We start from the raw sequence: 11141 nt of genomic DNA, 5'->3' as shown, positions 1-11141 counted from the left end.
AAAAAACCAAAATCCAAAGCCAAAAGAAAAATGACAGAAAAATGAATGCAATGTACAAGATTATATCGTACTGCTGTATAATGCTCTGTGCTACTGCACTGTTGTGGCACGATACACTTTTTTTTGAGACAGAGTCACGTTCTGCCGCCCAGGGGAGTGTGGTGGCACAATCTCTGCTCACTGCAACCTTCACCTCCCGGGTTCAAGCAAGCCTCCAGAGTAGCTGGGATTATGTATGCCATCACACTCGGCTAATTTTTGTATTTTTTAACAGAGAAGGGGTTTCGCCATGGTGGCCAGGCTGGTCTGGAACTCCCGACCTCAGGTGATCCACCCATCTCAGCCTCCCAAAGTGCCGAGATTACAGGCGTGAGCCCCCGCACCCGGCCATACACTCTTGAACAGAGTAGCAAATGGCACAGAGGAGAGCTAAATTCTTTACCGTAACAAGCTCCTGGAATCCCTGAGAAAAAGACACACAGCCCAACAGAAAAATAAAAAATGGGCAAAGAACACAGACAGGCAACATTCCAAATGGCCAATAATAAAATGAAAAGATGTTCATCACCAGGAGTCAAAGAAATTAGGATTAACGTGATGAAAAGGGCTGTTTCGCCTCAGATTGCCAGAGGCATAAAGCAATGGCACGCGAGGGGAGGCAAGCCCGCAGCCCGCTCACCAGTGGGTGGGCGGCAGGCTGGTCCCGCGTTTCTGAAGGGCATTTGGCAAAATGCAGCATAGTCTTTGGCCCACCGGCCTCTGCTAGGGATTCGTCCCCAGGAAACGCTCAGAGCCGTTCCAAGGATGCCTCAGGAAAGCTGTTCATCACAGCACTGTTTTAAAAACTTTGACGCCGCATGCCAAAACGTTAATAGCCCATGTCTCTGGGAAGTTACCTTATTAATTAGATCATCTCCCGCAAAGTTTGGTAAGGCAAGAGTATTTCTTTATGACAAAAAATTGTTTATTGAAAAAATTCACGAAGGCATTAAAACAATGCTTTTAGGGGTTTCCTGACCTCAAAACTGGCCCTCCAGCTTCCCAGGCTGGTATGACTGGCACCACCCCTCTAAGGCAAGTCTCTGATTTCGGTCCTATCAAATCTCTGACACTTTCTAGGCGAGAACCTAACTCACAGATTCATCGTCCAGATCCGTGTGGATCAGGGCCCAGGGGGCTCACAGAAGCAGTGCGGTGTCCTGCATGCCATCTGCCCCTTCCACGAGTGGGCGCCGTGTGGGAGAATCCAGTGGGGTCTGCCCGTTCCCCGCCGCCCGGGGATGCTGAGCGCACCCGGGCCACCGCCGGGCTTGGGCACATACCCCGGACCTTTCAAAAAACAAAAGTGGAAAGACTTTCAAGGTCACATGGCCAGTGCACAGCAGAAGCAGAAACAGCGGCGGCCTCCAGGTCCAGGGCAGTTCCTAGAAAACCGTTCCCTCCCCCGAACCTGGTGGCAGGTGTGTGTTCGAGGAGCCGCCGCCCCGGGCCTCCCCGGCAGGCCGCGCGCCCACTCCCCGCCGCAAGCTCGAGTGGGGCAGCGGCGGGGACACGCGGAGTCCGCCCCCGACCCCAGCCCGAAGCTGTGCTCAGCCCGGAGCCCCGCGCGAACTTCGGGGAGGAACTCGGCCGGCGGCCGCGGCCCCGAGCGCTTTCCCACGGCCACGCCCCTCGCGCCCAGAACTTCCCGGAGACCCCGCGCCCCCCGCGCGCCCCGGAGGCGCCAGCCCCGGAGGCGACCGCGACGCGGGAGGAGGGCAGCACCGAGCCCGGCCCGGCCCCAGCGCCTTCGCCCCGCACCCCCGCGGAGGGGGCCGCGTCCGAACCAAGCGGGCGGGCGGGGGCGTCCCCGGGGCGCGGGCGCGGCGGCAGGTGGGCGCGCTCTCGCGGGCGGGGGTCCGGCCGGGCCGCGCGCCTCCCCCGGAACTCGGCCGTGCCATTCCCATGATGCCCAGCCACGGGCACGGCTTCCGGAGCGCGGCCGCCGCCGCCGCCGCCGCCCGGTAGGTCGCGGGGAGGGGGCGGCCTGGGGGGGTCGCCCCGCCCCACGCCCCGCCCCTCCCCTCCCCTCCCCTCCCGCGCTTCCCACAGCGCGGCCCGGGCGCGGGGCGGGGGCGGGGGCGGCGGCGCGCGGGGAGGCGGGGAGGCGGGGAGGCGGGGGACCCGGCCGGACGCCCCTGCGCCCCCTCCCCGCGCCCCGGCCGAGGGCGGAGCGCGCCGGCCCCGCAGCCTCCGGCCCGCCCCCCGCCCGCCGCCTCCCCCGGGACGCGGGACGCGGGCGCAGGCGGGGTCGCGCGGCGGGCGGCGGGGGCCGGGCGGAGGTGAGCGGGCGCGGGGCCGAGGGTTTGGGAGGTCTAGCGGGGCCGGGAGGCCGGGGACAGGAGGGCGGTGCAGGCCGCGGCGGGCGGGCGGCTGGGGCTCCAGGGGCAGGCGGACGGGGATCGGCGCCGGGGCTGCTCCGTTCCCGGGCGGGGATCCTGGCTCCGGCCTCCGCGCGCCTCTCGGTCCGCGCGCCCCGCGCCCCCGGAGCCCCAGGTGAGGCGCAGGTGAGGCCCGCGGCGGGGGAGCCTGAGCCCGGCCCGGGGCGGCCGCTGCCGTCCGAGAATGGCCGCGGCCCGGCCGGCCCGGAGACTGCGGTTCACGCCCTGCGCCAGGCGGAGCTTCCGGGAGGGTGGCCGCTCTCCCGGGCCCCGAGCTCCCGAGTCCTCGGATCCCAGAGCCGTAACTCCGGGGCGCAGACCTGCCTGGAGGCCCGGCCTCTTCCCTGGGAGGCGTCCGCTCCCGCCGGGCGAGGTCCGGGTCGCGCAGCGTAGCGGCGGGGGTGACACGCGCGCCCCCGGGGAGGGGAGCGGCGGTGAGGGACCCTGCCCAGCCCGCAGGCCGTGAGCTGCCCGAGCTCGGGAGTCGGGGGAGGTCCGGCGGGGGCAGCCGGGAGGGGCTCACCTTGCCTGCAGTTCACAAGCTCAGGAAATGGCGGTGCAGCTTTGCTGGGGGACGCTGGTTGTGAGGTTGTAAAATTGCAGCTTCTGCAAGGCTGGGAGCTGAGTTCCAGCCCACGCCCACTTCAGGGTGGCTGGCGCGGGCCCTCCTGCTGCCCCGCCTGCTCCGGCACCGGGGCCCCCCTCCCGGCCTGCGGACCCTGGCCCCCCAGCCCTGGGGAAAAACCCCACCCGGGAGGCCAGAAGGCGAGCTGAGCTGCCTTTCGACCAACCGAGAAACGTAGAGCATTTGGGGGCGTTTCTCACAGGTGTCAGACTTAGGATGAGGAGGACCCAGTGTGGATGCTTTGATTCTCTCCGGCAGGTTGGTGCCCAGACCGAGAAGATGCCGGAGTGTTTTCCGCTGCTTCCTAAAATCTGACACCGTGTGGCTTTGGGGTGCAGGTGCTGGGTATCCCCACGGTCACCCTCAAGACTTTATCCTGGGGCAGCAGCTTGACGAAGCCTGCGCCTCTGGCTGGGCCCAGACGTATCTCTAAGTACAGTTTAGGGGGCTTAGACAGTCATGCTCTGTCGCCCTGGCTGGAGTGCAGTGGTGGGATCTCTGCCTACCATTTCAAGCAATTCTCATGCCTCAGCCCCCCAGTAGCTGGGATTACAGGTGTGGGCTACCACACCTACCTAATTTATGTATTTTTAGTAGAGATGGGATTTCACCATGTTGGCCAGGCTGGTCTTGAACTCCTGACCTCAAGTGATCCATCTGCTTTGGCCTCCCAAAGTGCGGGGATTACAGGCATGAGCCACTGTCCCTGGCCCTAGGGAGCTTTTCGAGAATGATTCATATCGCATAACGTTTTAAAGCCACAGGCCGTCCTAGAGAGATTCCCCCCTCAATTTTATTTATTTTTTTAAGATGGAGTCTCATTCTGTCTACCATGCTGGAGTGCAGTGGCTCAATCTCGGCTCACTGCAACCTCTGCTTCCCAGGTTCAAGCAATTCTCCTGGCTCAGCCTCCCAAGTAGTTGGGACTACAGGTGCGCACCAGCACACCTGGCTAATTTTTGTATTTTTAGTAGAAAAGGGGTTTCTCTATGTTGGTCAGGCTGGTCTCAAACTCCTGACCTCAGGTGATCTACCTGCCTCAGCCTCACAAAGTGCTGGGATTACAGGCGTCAGCCACTGTGCCTGGCCAGATTTTTTTTCTCTTGTACTAGGTGATTTGACAACTTAGAAAACTATTCACTAGGAGTCCAGGCCCTCTCTGCAATCAGGCAGAAGCTGTAAACGAGGCTAGTGGAGAACAGAGTATTTCCCCAGGAAAACTCCCCTCCCACACCTTGCCATCTAGTGCAAAGACATTGCCCGGGTCGGTTTTCTTACAGTTGTATTGCTGTTTAAGGAGTTAATAGGGCCCAGTGTGGAGGCTCAGGCCTGTAATCCCAGCGGAGGCGGAGGGTGCGGTGAGCCAAGATCGTGCCATTACACTCCAGCCTGGGCAATAAGAGCAAAACTCCATCTTAAAAAAAAAAAAAAAGACTTAGTAGTCTTGATTTAGACTCTTATCAGCCCAAAGAGAATGCACATGTTTTGTAATTTCTGTCATTTTGCAGAGGCAATTTGAATAACAACCTGCAGTAAGGCAGGCATGGGTCTGCTAGCCAGTGAAAGGGCCCCGCCCCATGGTTGGTCCCCAGTGCTGTGTGTCATTGGGAATCTCTGCAGAAGGTGACTTTGTGCCGGTTATCACGGGCTGCAGTGTCTGAGGACTGGTAGATCCTTCACATCCCTGCCCCATCACCATCGCTTCAGCCAGCATCAGACTTTTTGTCCAGATAGTTATACATTCCTTGTGCTTGAATGCGTTTGTCTTAATGCATTAAATTAAATGTATTTGCATGGTGGCTTTAAATGTCTTAGGATAAGTTCTTTCAAAAGTTGATTTTGAGCCCTTAAGTTAATGATATTTCTTTCCAAAAAAAATGATGTATGAACTGTAGCTTCAGCCTCTGATTAGATGCCTTCTCTTTGATTCTGGTAGTCAAAAGTCTGTTTGAAAAGCAGAGAGAGGGTGCCTCGGCGTGCAAGTGAAGAGATGGAGACCTGAGCCTGCGCGTGTGGGAACGCTGGCCACCAGCTCATCCCCGTCAGTCTGGACTCAGAGAATTTCAAGTAATTTCAAGTAATAATTGTATTTTAGTTTCCCTTTTAGAGCACAAATTGGCACTAGCAAATGACTGGCTTCTGAATCTGCCTCGCCCCCTGGTTAGTCGCTGGTTACCCTTCTCAGTCTCACCTGTGTCTAGGTGACCAGCCTCACCTTTTTTTTTTTTTTTTTGAGACGGAGTCTCACTGTCTTGCCCAGGCTGGAGTGCAATGGCATGATCTCGGCTCACTGCAACCTCCGCCTCCCAGGTTCAAGCAATTCTTCTTCTTGCCTCAGCCCCCTGATTAGCTGGGATTACAGGGACCCACCACCACACCTGACTAATTTTTGTATTTTTAGTAGAGATGGGGTTTTATCTTATTGGTCAGACTGGTCTCAAACTCCTGACCTCAGGTGATCCACCTGCTTCAGCCTCCCAAAGTGGGAATCTCTCCAGATTATAGGTGTGAGCCACTGCACCCAGCTGCAGCCTCACCTCTTTGAGAAAAGATAGTGGCATGTAAACAGCCGATTATGTGGTTGTCAGGAAGGAAGTGCCTGGTTAATTAGAGAAAGCTCCTGGTAGAGAAGAATCCACAACAGATGCTGGTTTTCTCCCACCACTAAGGTCCTGAGGGCGGCCACAGCCTCCGAGCCAAGGGGAGTTCTGTGTCCATCAGCCTTGGAGGCTCGCTTGCACAGGAACTGCTTTGCACTCCAATTTTGGGGTAGGCAGGTGGGGATCAGAGCAACGTGTTAAGAATTAATAGCTGTGCGATGTCCCTAAGTGACCGCCATCCACCTGGGGTTCCTCCCTGCAGTGGCAGTCCCCAGGCCTTTCGTGAGCAGGTCTTCAGAGTGTCCCAAGCCCAGCCCAGCAGTTCTGCTGAGGCAGCCACCTTTGGTCTGAAATCTGGAAGCGCAGGATGAGAAGGGGCACGTCACTGCACTCAGGGTGACTTCTGTGCTGCTTAGCTGGGGAGAACGATGCGGTCCCATGAGACCGTCTGGCAAATATACTTCTGATGTTTAACACAGAGGGTTTAGTAAAAGCAACGATTCAAGATGTTTGGGGAAGTAATTTCTGAGTAGCTCATATCATACAACTTTTTCTTCCAGGAGCTTGCTGGTTGGGTCAAGAGTGAATCTGCACACGCCGCCCTGCTGATCCCGGGTTTATAGCCATCTTTTTTCACCTGCAAAGAAGCATTTGCAGACGTTCTCTCGTGGGTAGCGCTTGCCAACCTTTGGAGGTAAATAAGCCTCTCCCGTCTTACAGAGAAGCTGGACGCCCGGAGTGAGAAGGGAAGAGTGGGGAGGTGCTGCGCGTGTGTGCCCTGGGTGGCACCGTGGCGGGTGGTTTGAAACATTTTCTTACCGAATCTTCCCAGCAGCCCTGGGCTGGAGCGAGTAAATTCATCCTTTCTAGCTGAGGAACCCGAGGTCCCAGGAGCATGAGTCACTCACACAAGGGCACCCAGCTAGCTGGACGTCGGGCTCTGGCCCACTCCCAACTCTGTGGGCCTGACACCCTGCTCCTCTGGGGCCTTGCCTGCTGTTGGCTGGGTAGCTGTTGTTAGCTGCATCACGCCCATGTGCTTTCTTTCCTCCCAGGATGTGAAGCCGGCAGAGAAGTAAAGCGTCGCCCCTCTGCGCGTCCCTGCCCGCCTGCTAGAATGTTTCTCATGAACGCCCCTCCAGTGGTTGCTCTCCAGTCCAAATGGGAGGGCTTCGGCCCACCAGGGAGCTTTAGGTTCCGCGGGTGCTTCTCGGAGGCTGACGAGGGCGTGGAGAGCGCGGCGGTGAGCGCCCGGGTGCAGATGCTCATCACCACGCTGCAGCGCGACGGGGCTGCTCGGGGCACCAGCGATGAGCGCGCCGCGCAGAGGGGCCACAGGGCAGAGGGATGCCACGACACCAGGCCGGCGGCCAAGCCCCCCGTGCACAAGGAGCCGCCCACCTTGGCTGCCTGTGGCCTTGTGGCTGACATTGACCCCATGGGGGAGGAGGAAGCTGCAGACTTTGGCCCACTGGTGCTAGATTCAGACAGTGATGATTCTGTGGACCGGGACATTGAGGAAGCCATCCAGGAGTACCTGAAGGCAAAGAGTGGTGCGACACAGCCCGGGTCCGCCGGGGTCCAGCCAGGCGCAGCCCAGCAGCCTTCCAGGGCCTCAGGTGGAGGCAGTAGATGTAAGCCGGAACCGGCTCACAGCAGTGCCCCGACTGCCCTGGCTCCCCCAAAACTTGCACCTGGCTCAGGCGGTGGCCCTGGCAGCCAGGTGGGATCCAGCCAGGACCAGGGCTCTGCCTCCCCGGTCAGCGTGAGCAGCGATGACTCCTTTGAGCAGAGCATCAGGGCGGAAATAGAACAGTTTCTAAACGAGAAGAGACAGCATGAGACCCAAAAATGTGATGGGTCATTGGACAAGAAACCAGACCCCAACGAAAATTCGGCGGCCAAGTCACTCTCGAAATCCCACCAAGAGCCGGCCGCGAAGGGGGTGCATCGGCAGGGTCTGATGGGCACCCAGAAGGAGTTCACCTTCCGCAGACCTCCGCGGTTAGCAAAGATGAACATGCAGCCCAGAAACCTCAGGTCCACGGTCACAACCACGCGGGAGAACGAGGGCAGCACAAGGCCAGCAGCCCCCTGCCGCCCTTCAGAAGCAGCACAGAATCAAAGTGGGATCAAGAGGAGCGCCAGCGCCTCAAGGAGGGGAGGGCAAGTCCCGAGCGCGGCACAGGCGCCCGAGGCGTCCGACTCCAGCAGCGACGACGGCATCGAGGAGGCCATCCAGCTGTACCAGCTGCAGAAAACACGCAAGGAGGCGGACGGGGACCCGTCCCAGAGGGCCCAGCTCCGAGAGGAGAGGCAGCCCGACCCTCCCGCACACAGCACAAGCAGTGCCACGAAAAGTGCCTTGCCCGAGACCCACAGGAAAACACCCGGCAAGAAGAAGCCAGTGGCCATCAAGACCACGGACCCTGGCCCCGGGGGCCTGGACACTGACCGCTTCCCCAAGCTCCCGAAGGAAACCAAAGCTCCGCTTCCTGTGAGCCCGGCTTCCAGAAGCGAGTTTGTGGAACGGTCCTCGTGCCGGGCAGACACATCCGCTGAGCTGATGTGCGCGGAAGCGATCCTGGACATTTCCAAGACGATCCTGCCGGCCCCCGTGGAGGGCAGCGACGGGTCACTGTCCGCGAGCCCACTCTTCCACTCCGCCAACGTGCCTTCCCGCTCCGACGGTGACAGTAGCTCTGTGGACAGCGATGACAGCATCGAGCAGGAAATCCGGACGTTTTTGGCCCTCAAGGCGCAGTCGGGGAGTTTGCTGGCCAGAGGTGAGAGCTGCCCGCAGGCTACCCAGGGCCCACTTTCGCCATCTGGCCCTAACAGCCAGATCAGTGGCCCCAAGGCCCCTCTCTCTAAAACACTGGACCCACTGCTGGGCTGCAAAAGGAAGCGTAGAGGCGGCGGCCACGTGAGGCCATCCGTGCCCAAGAAAACACGGGAGGTGGTGAAAGACGGGGGCCGGGATGCCGACCACAGCCAGGGGAGAGCCGAGCCCGGTCACGAGGGTCGGGACCTGCCAGTCCAGGGCAAAGCCAGCGAGGCCCCCGGAGGGGAGGGCGCCACTCGCCTGTCACAGGGCCAGGGTAAGACGGACCAGGCCAGGCGCCTGGACGAGAAGGAGAGCTCCGACGACAAAAGCAGCTCCCTGGACAGTGACGAGGACCTGGACACGGCCATCAAGGACTTGTTAAGGTCCAAGCGGAAACTGAAGAAGCGGTGCAGGGAGCCCAGGGCGGCCTGCAGGAAGAAGGTCCGGTTCAGCACCTCACAGACGCACTTCTTGGAGCAGCTGGGCGGGCTCCGGAGAGACTGGGAGGACAGGAGGCCGCCGGTGCTCAAGAGCTGCCTCTCCAAGTCCAAGAGAGACGGCGGCGAGGGCCCCGGGAAGAAATACCCCAGCGTCTTTGGCGGTATGGCAGAGAGGACGAAGCAGGAGGGTGCCGGGAGCCAGGACACAGCCCCCGCCTTCCGGGTGAGGAGACCGGCCTCTGCCTCCACCTGCGCCTCTGCCTCTGAAGGGAATCCATTCCCCAGGGAGTCCCAGGGCTCAGCTCCCAGCCCAGGCTCGCTCTCTGATGACAGCAGTTCGGTGGACAGCGACGATAGCATCGAACTGGAGATTCGGAAGTTCTTGGCGGAAAAGGCCAAGGAGTCGGTGAGCAGTTCAGAAGTTCAGGCAGAGGGCCCAGCTGCCCTCGGGACAGGGGGCCCAGCCAGGCCAGAGGTGCTGGGCAGGAAGGAGCCTACCCTGCCACCTGGCATGTGTACCCGGAGCCAGAGGGCCAAGGGGGCCGCACAGCCGGCAGAAGGGTCGCGAGGCACGGAGAGCTCAGGAGCGCAGGGTACAGCTGGTCTGTTCGGCCAGGGCGGGAAGGGGCTCCCCACTGTTCCCGGCCGAGGGGATCCGGCACCGCCCAGGAGCACCAGCATTTCTGCCAAGGGGCTGTCACTGAGCAGGAAAAATGTTTACATTCACAGAGACCAGAGCCCACGAGGGACCGAGCCTGCTGCCAAAAGTGCTTTTGGTCAGCTGCCCAGCTGTGCCACAGCGGGCACCGAGGCAGCAGGTGCCCGGGGGACCTTTCACATGGGCTGCGGGAGCCAGGGCTTCCTGACCCCCAGCCCGGGAGCTGAGAGGGACGCTCGAGCCCAGGCTGACCGCGCCCTGCCCTGGAGCGACTTTGCCCACCAGAGTCGGCTGCCCAGCCCATGGGCGCTGCGCTCTGAAGGTAGAGATGCATCGTGGAGTGGGGGCATCGGGATCGAGAGAGATAAGGGGTCCGAGGGCCCCGCCCGGGGCCTGCCCAGCCTGCCCCTTGCCGGCTTCTCCCCACTGCTGTCCACCCAGCTCTTCCACTTTGGAAAGGGCGTCTCCTGGGGGGGCAGGCAGGCCGGCCTCTTCAGCCCCCACCTGGGGCTGCCTCTGCAGGGCCCGTCCTTCTCGGCCTTCAGGGAGGCCCAGGCCGGGCCCAGCCCTGTCTTTGGAAGCCCACACCTGCTGGCAAAGAAGGATGGTGGGTCCTGGCCAAGCAGGAAGGTGCAGCCGGGGCTGAGTTTGCATGACAGGAGGAGCTCGGGCTCGGAGGAAAGCGTTTTGGACCTGAGGTATCGACGAAGTGTCATCGATAGGGACGACCAGGACCAGGACGCCTTGGGCAGTGACGCCAGTGACTTCAGCGACACCTCCGGGGAGGACAGTGGCGGCAGCTCAGTAGTGAAGGTCTAAGCCCTTGATATGTGGGTTCCGTGCATTTGTGGAAAGCGGCGTAGCCGTGCGTGTGTCGTGCGTGTGTGTGATGGTCTGTGGTTGCCAGGAGGGGAGCAGGAGTCTTATACATACACCTGTATATACGTAACGCCAACATGAAATGATGCTTTTATTTAACAGATGTGTCCTGGTAAATATGATTTTTGTAGCTTTTTGTAAATTATTTAAAGTGATGTAAAAAATATTTTTGGAAAATCCTGTTGTTCAGTTTTGTAGGGTGTTCCTAACTGCAGTTTCTGTGTTCCGCATACAAGTCTTAGATTAGAAAACACTGCGTTCTTACCATCACAGCCAGGTTCACAGAGACTGATGCTTTTTGTCGGCTGCTGGTGAGACTGTCTGGCGGTGGCTGCAGTGGTAGCCTGAGGGAGGCCGAGCTGCCCTCCCGGGAATCACTCAGATGCCCAAGGTGTCTGTCGGGAAGCTCCTGGGACAGCACTTTTTATACAGCGGACACCAACCCCCACCCGGCGCCCGGTCCTTGGAGGCCAGAGCACATCTGAAAACTGCAGTCACAGCCGTCGGTTGGAAAGAAGTTTCAAAGCACAATGGCCGTCGAGCCCCTGACCGCCCCCGTTGCATGTGAAATCCACGCAGACGTCGGCGGCAGCGACTCTGCAGCCCAGCCCTGGGCCTGGGTGGGTTCATGTCCAATCCTGTTCAATCACTAGATGATTCTAACATCTAAATAAACCTCTTTTTATATGGAG

General features: G+C 59.9%; 1 protein-coding gene across 3 annotated transcripts; it reads left to right on the top strand.

The window, feature by feature from the left end:
• The first annotated feature begins 2285 nt into the window (after nucleotides 1-2285).
• On the top strand, nucleotides 2286-11141 carry PPP1R26 (protein phosphatase 1 regulatory subunit 26). 3 transcript variants are annotated; one of them, XM_064366099.1, is made up of 4 exons: nucleotides 2286-2321; nucleotides 4982-5112; nucleotides 6206-6339; nucleotides 6701-11141. In XM_064366099.1, the coding sequence occupies exon 4, from the start codon at nucleotides 6763-6765 to the stop codon at nucleotides 10387-10389; it is 3627 nt and encodes a 1208-aa protein (XP_064222169.1). In that variant the 5' UTR covers nucleotides 2286-2321; nucleotides 4982-5112; nucleotides 6206-6339; nucleotides 6701-6762; the 3' UTR covers nucleotides 10390-11141. The 3 variants fall into 3 exon arrangements, with proteins under 3 accessions (XP_064222169.1, XP_021527104.2, XP_064222168.1); XM_064366098.1 differs by lacking the exon at nucleotides 2286-2321 and adding an exon at nucleotides 3243-3303; XM_021671429.2 differs by lacking the exon at nucleotides 2286-2321 and having other exon boundaries at nucleotides 3237-5122.

Source organism: Aotus nancymaae, unplaced genomic scaffold (genome assembly GCF_030222135.1).
Source record: "Aotus nancymaae isolate 86718 unplaced genomic scaffold, 86718_ANA_hifiasm-v0.15.2.pri h1tg000063l, whole genome shotgun sequence".
NCBI classification, from domain to species: domain Eukaryota; kingdom Metazoa; phylum Chordata; class Mammalia; order Primates; family Aotidae; genus Aotus; species Aotus nancymaae.
The sequence above is the reverse complement of the archived record's forward strand: the minus strand, read 5'-3'. Positions and strand labels throughout refer to the sequence as shown.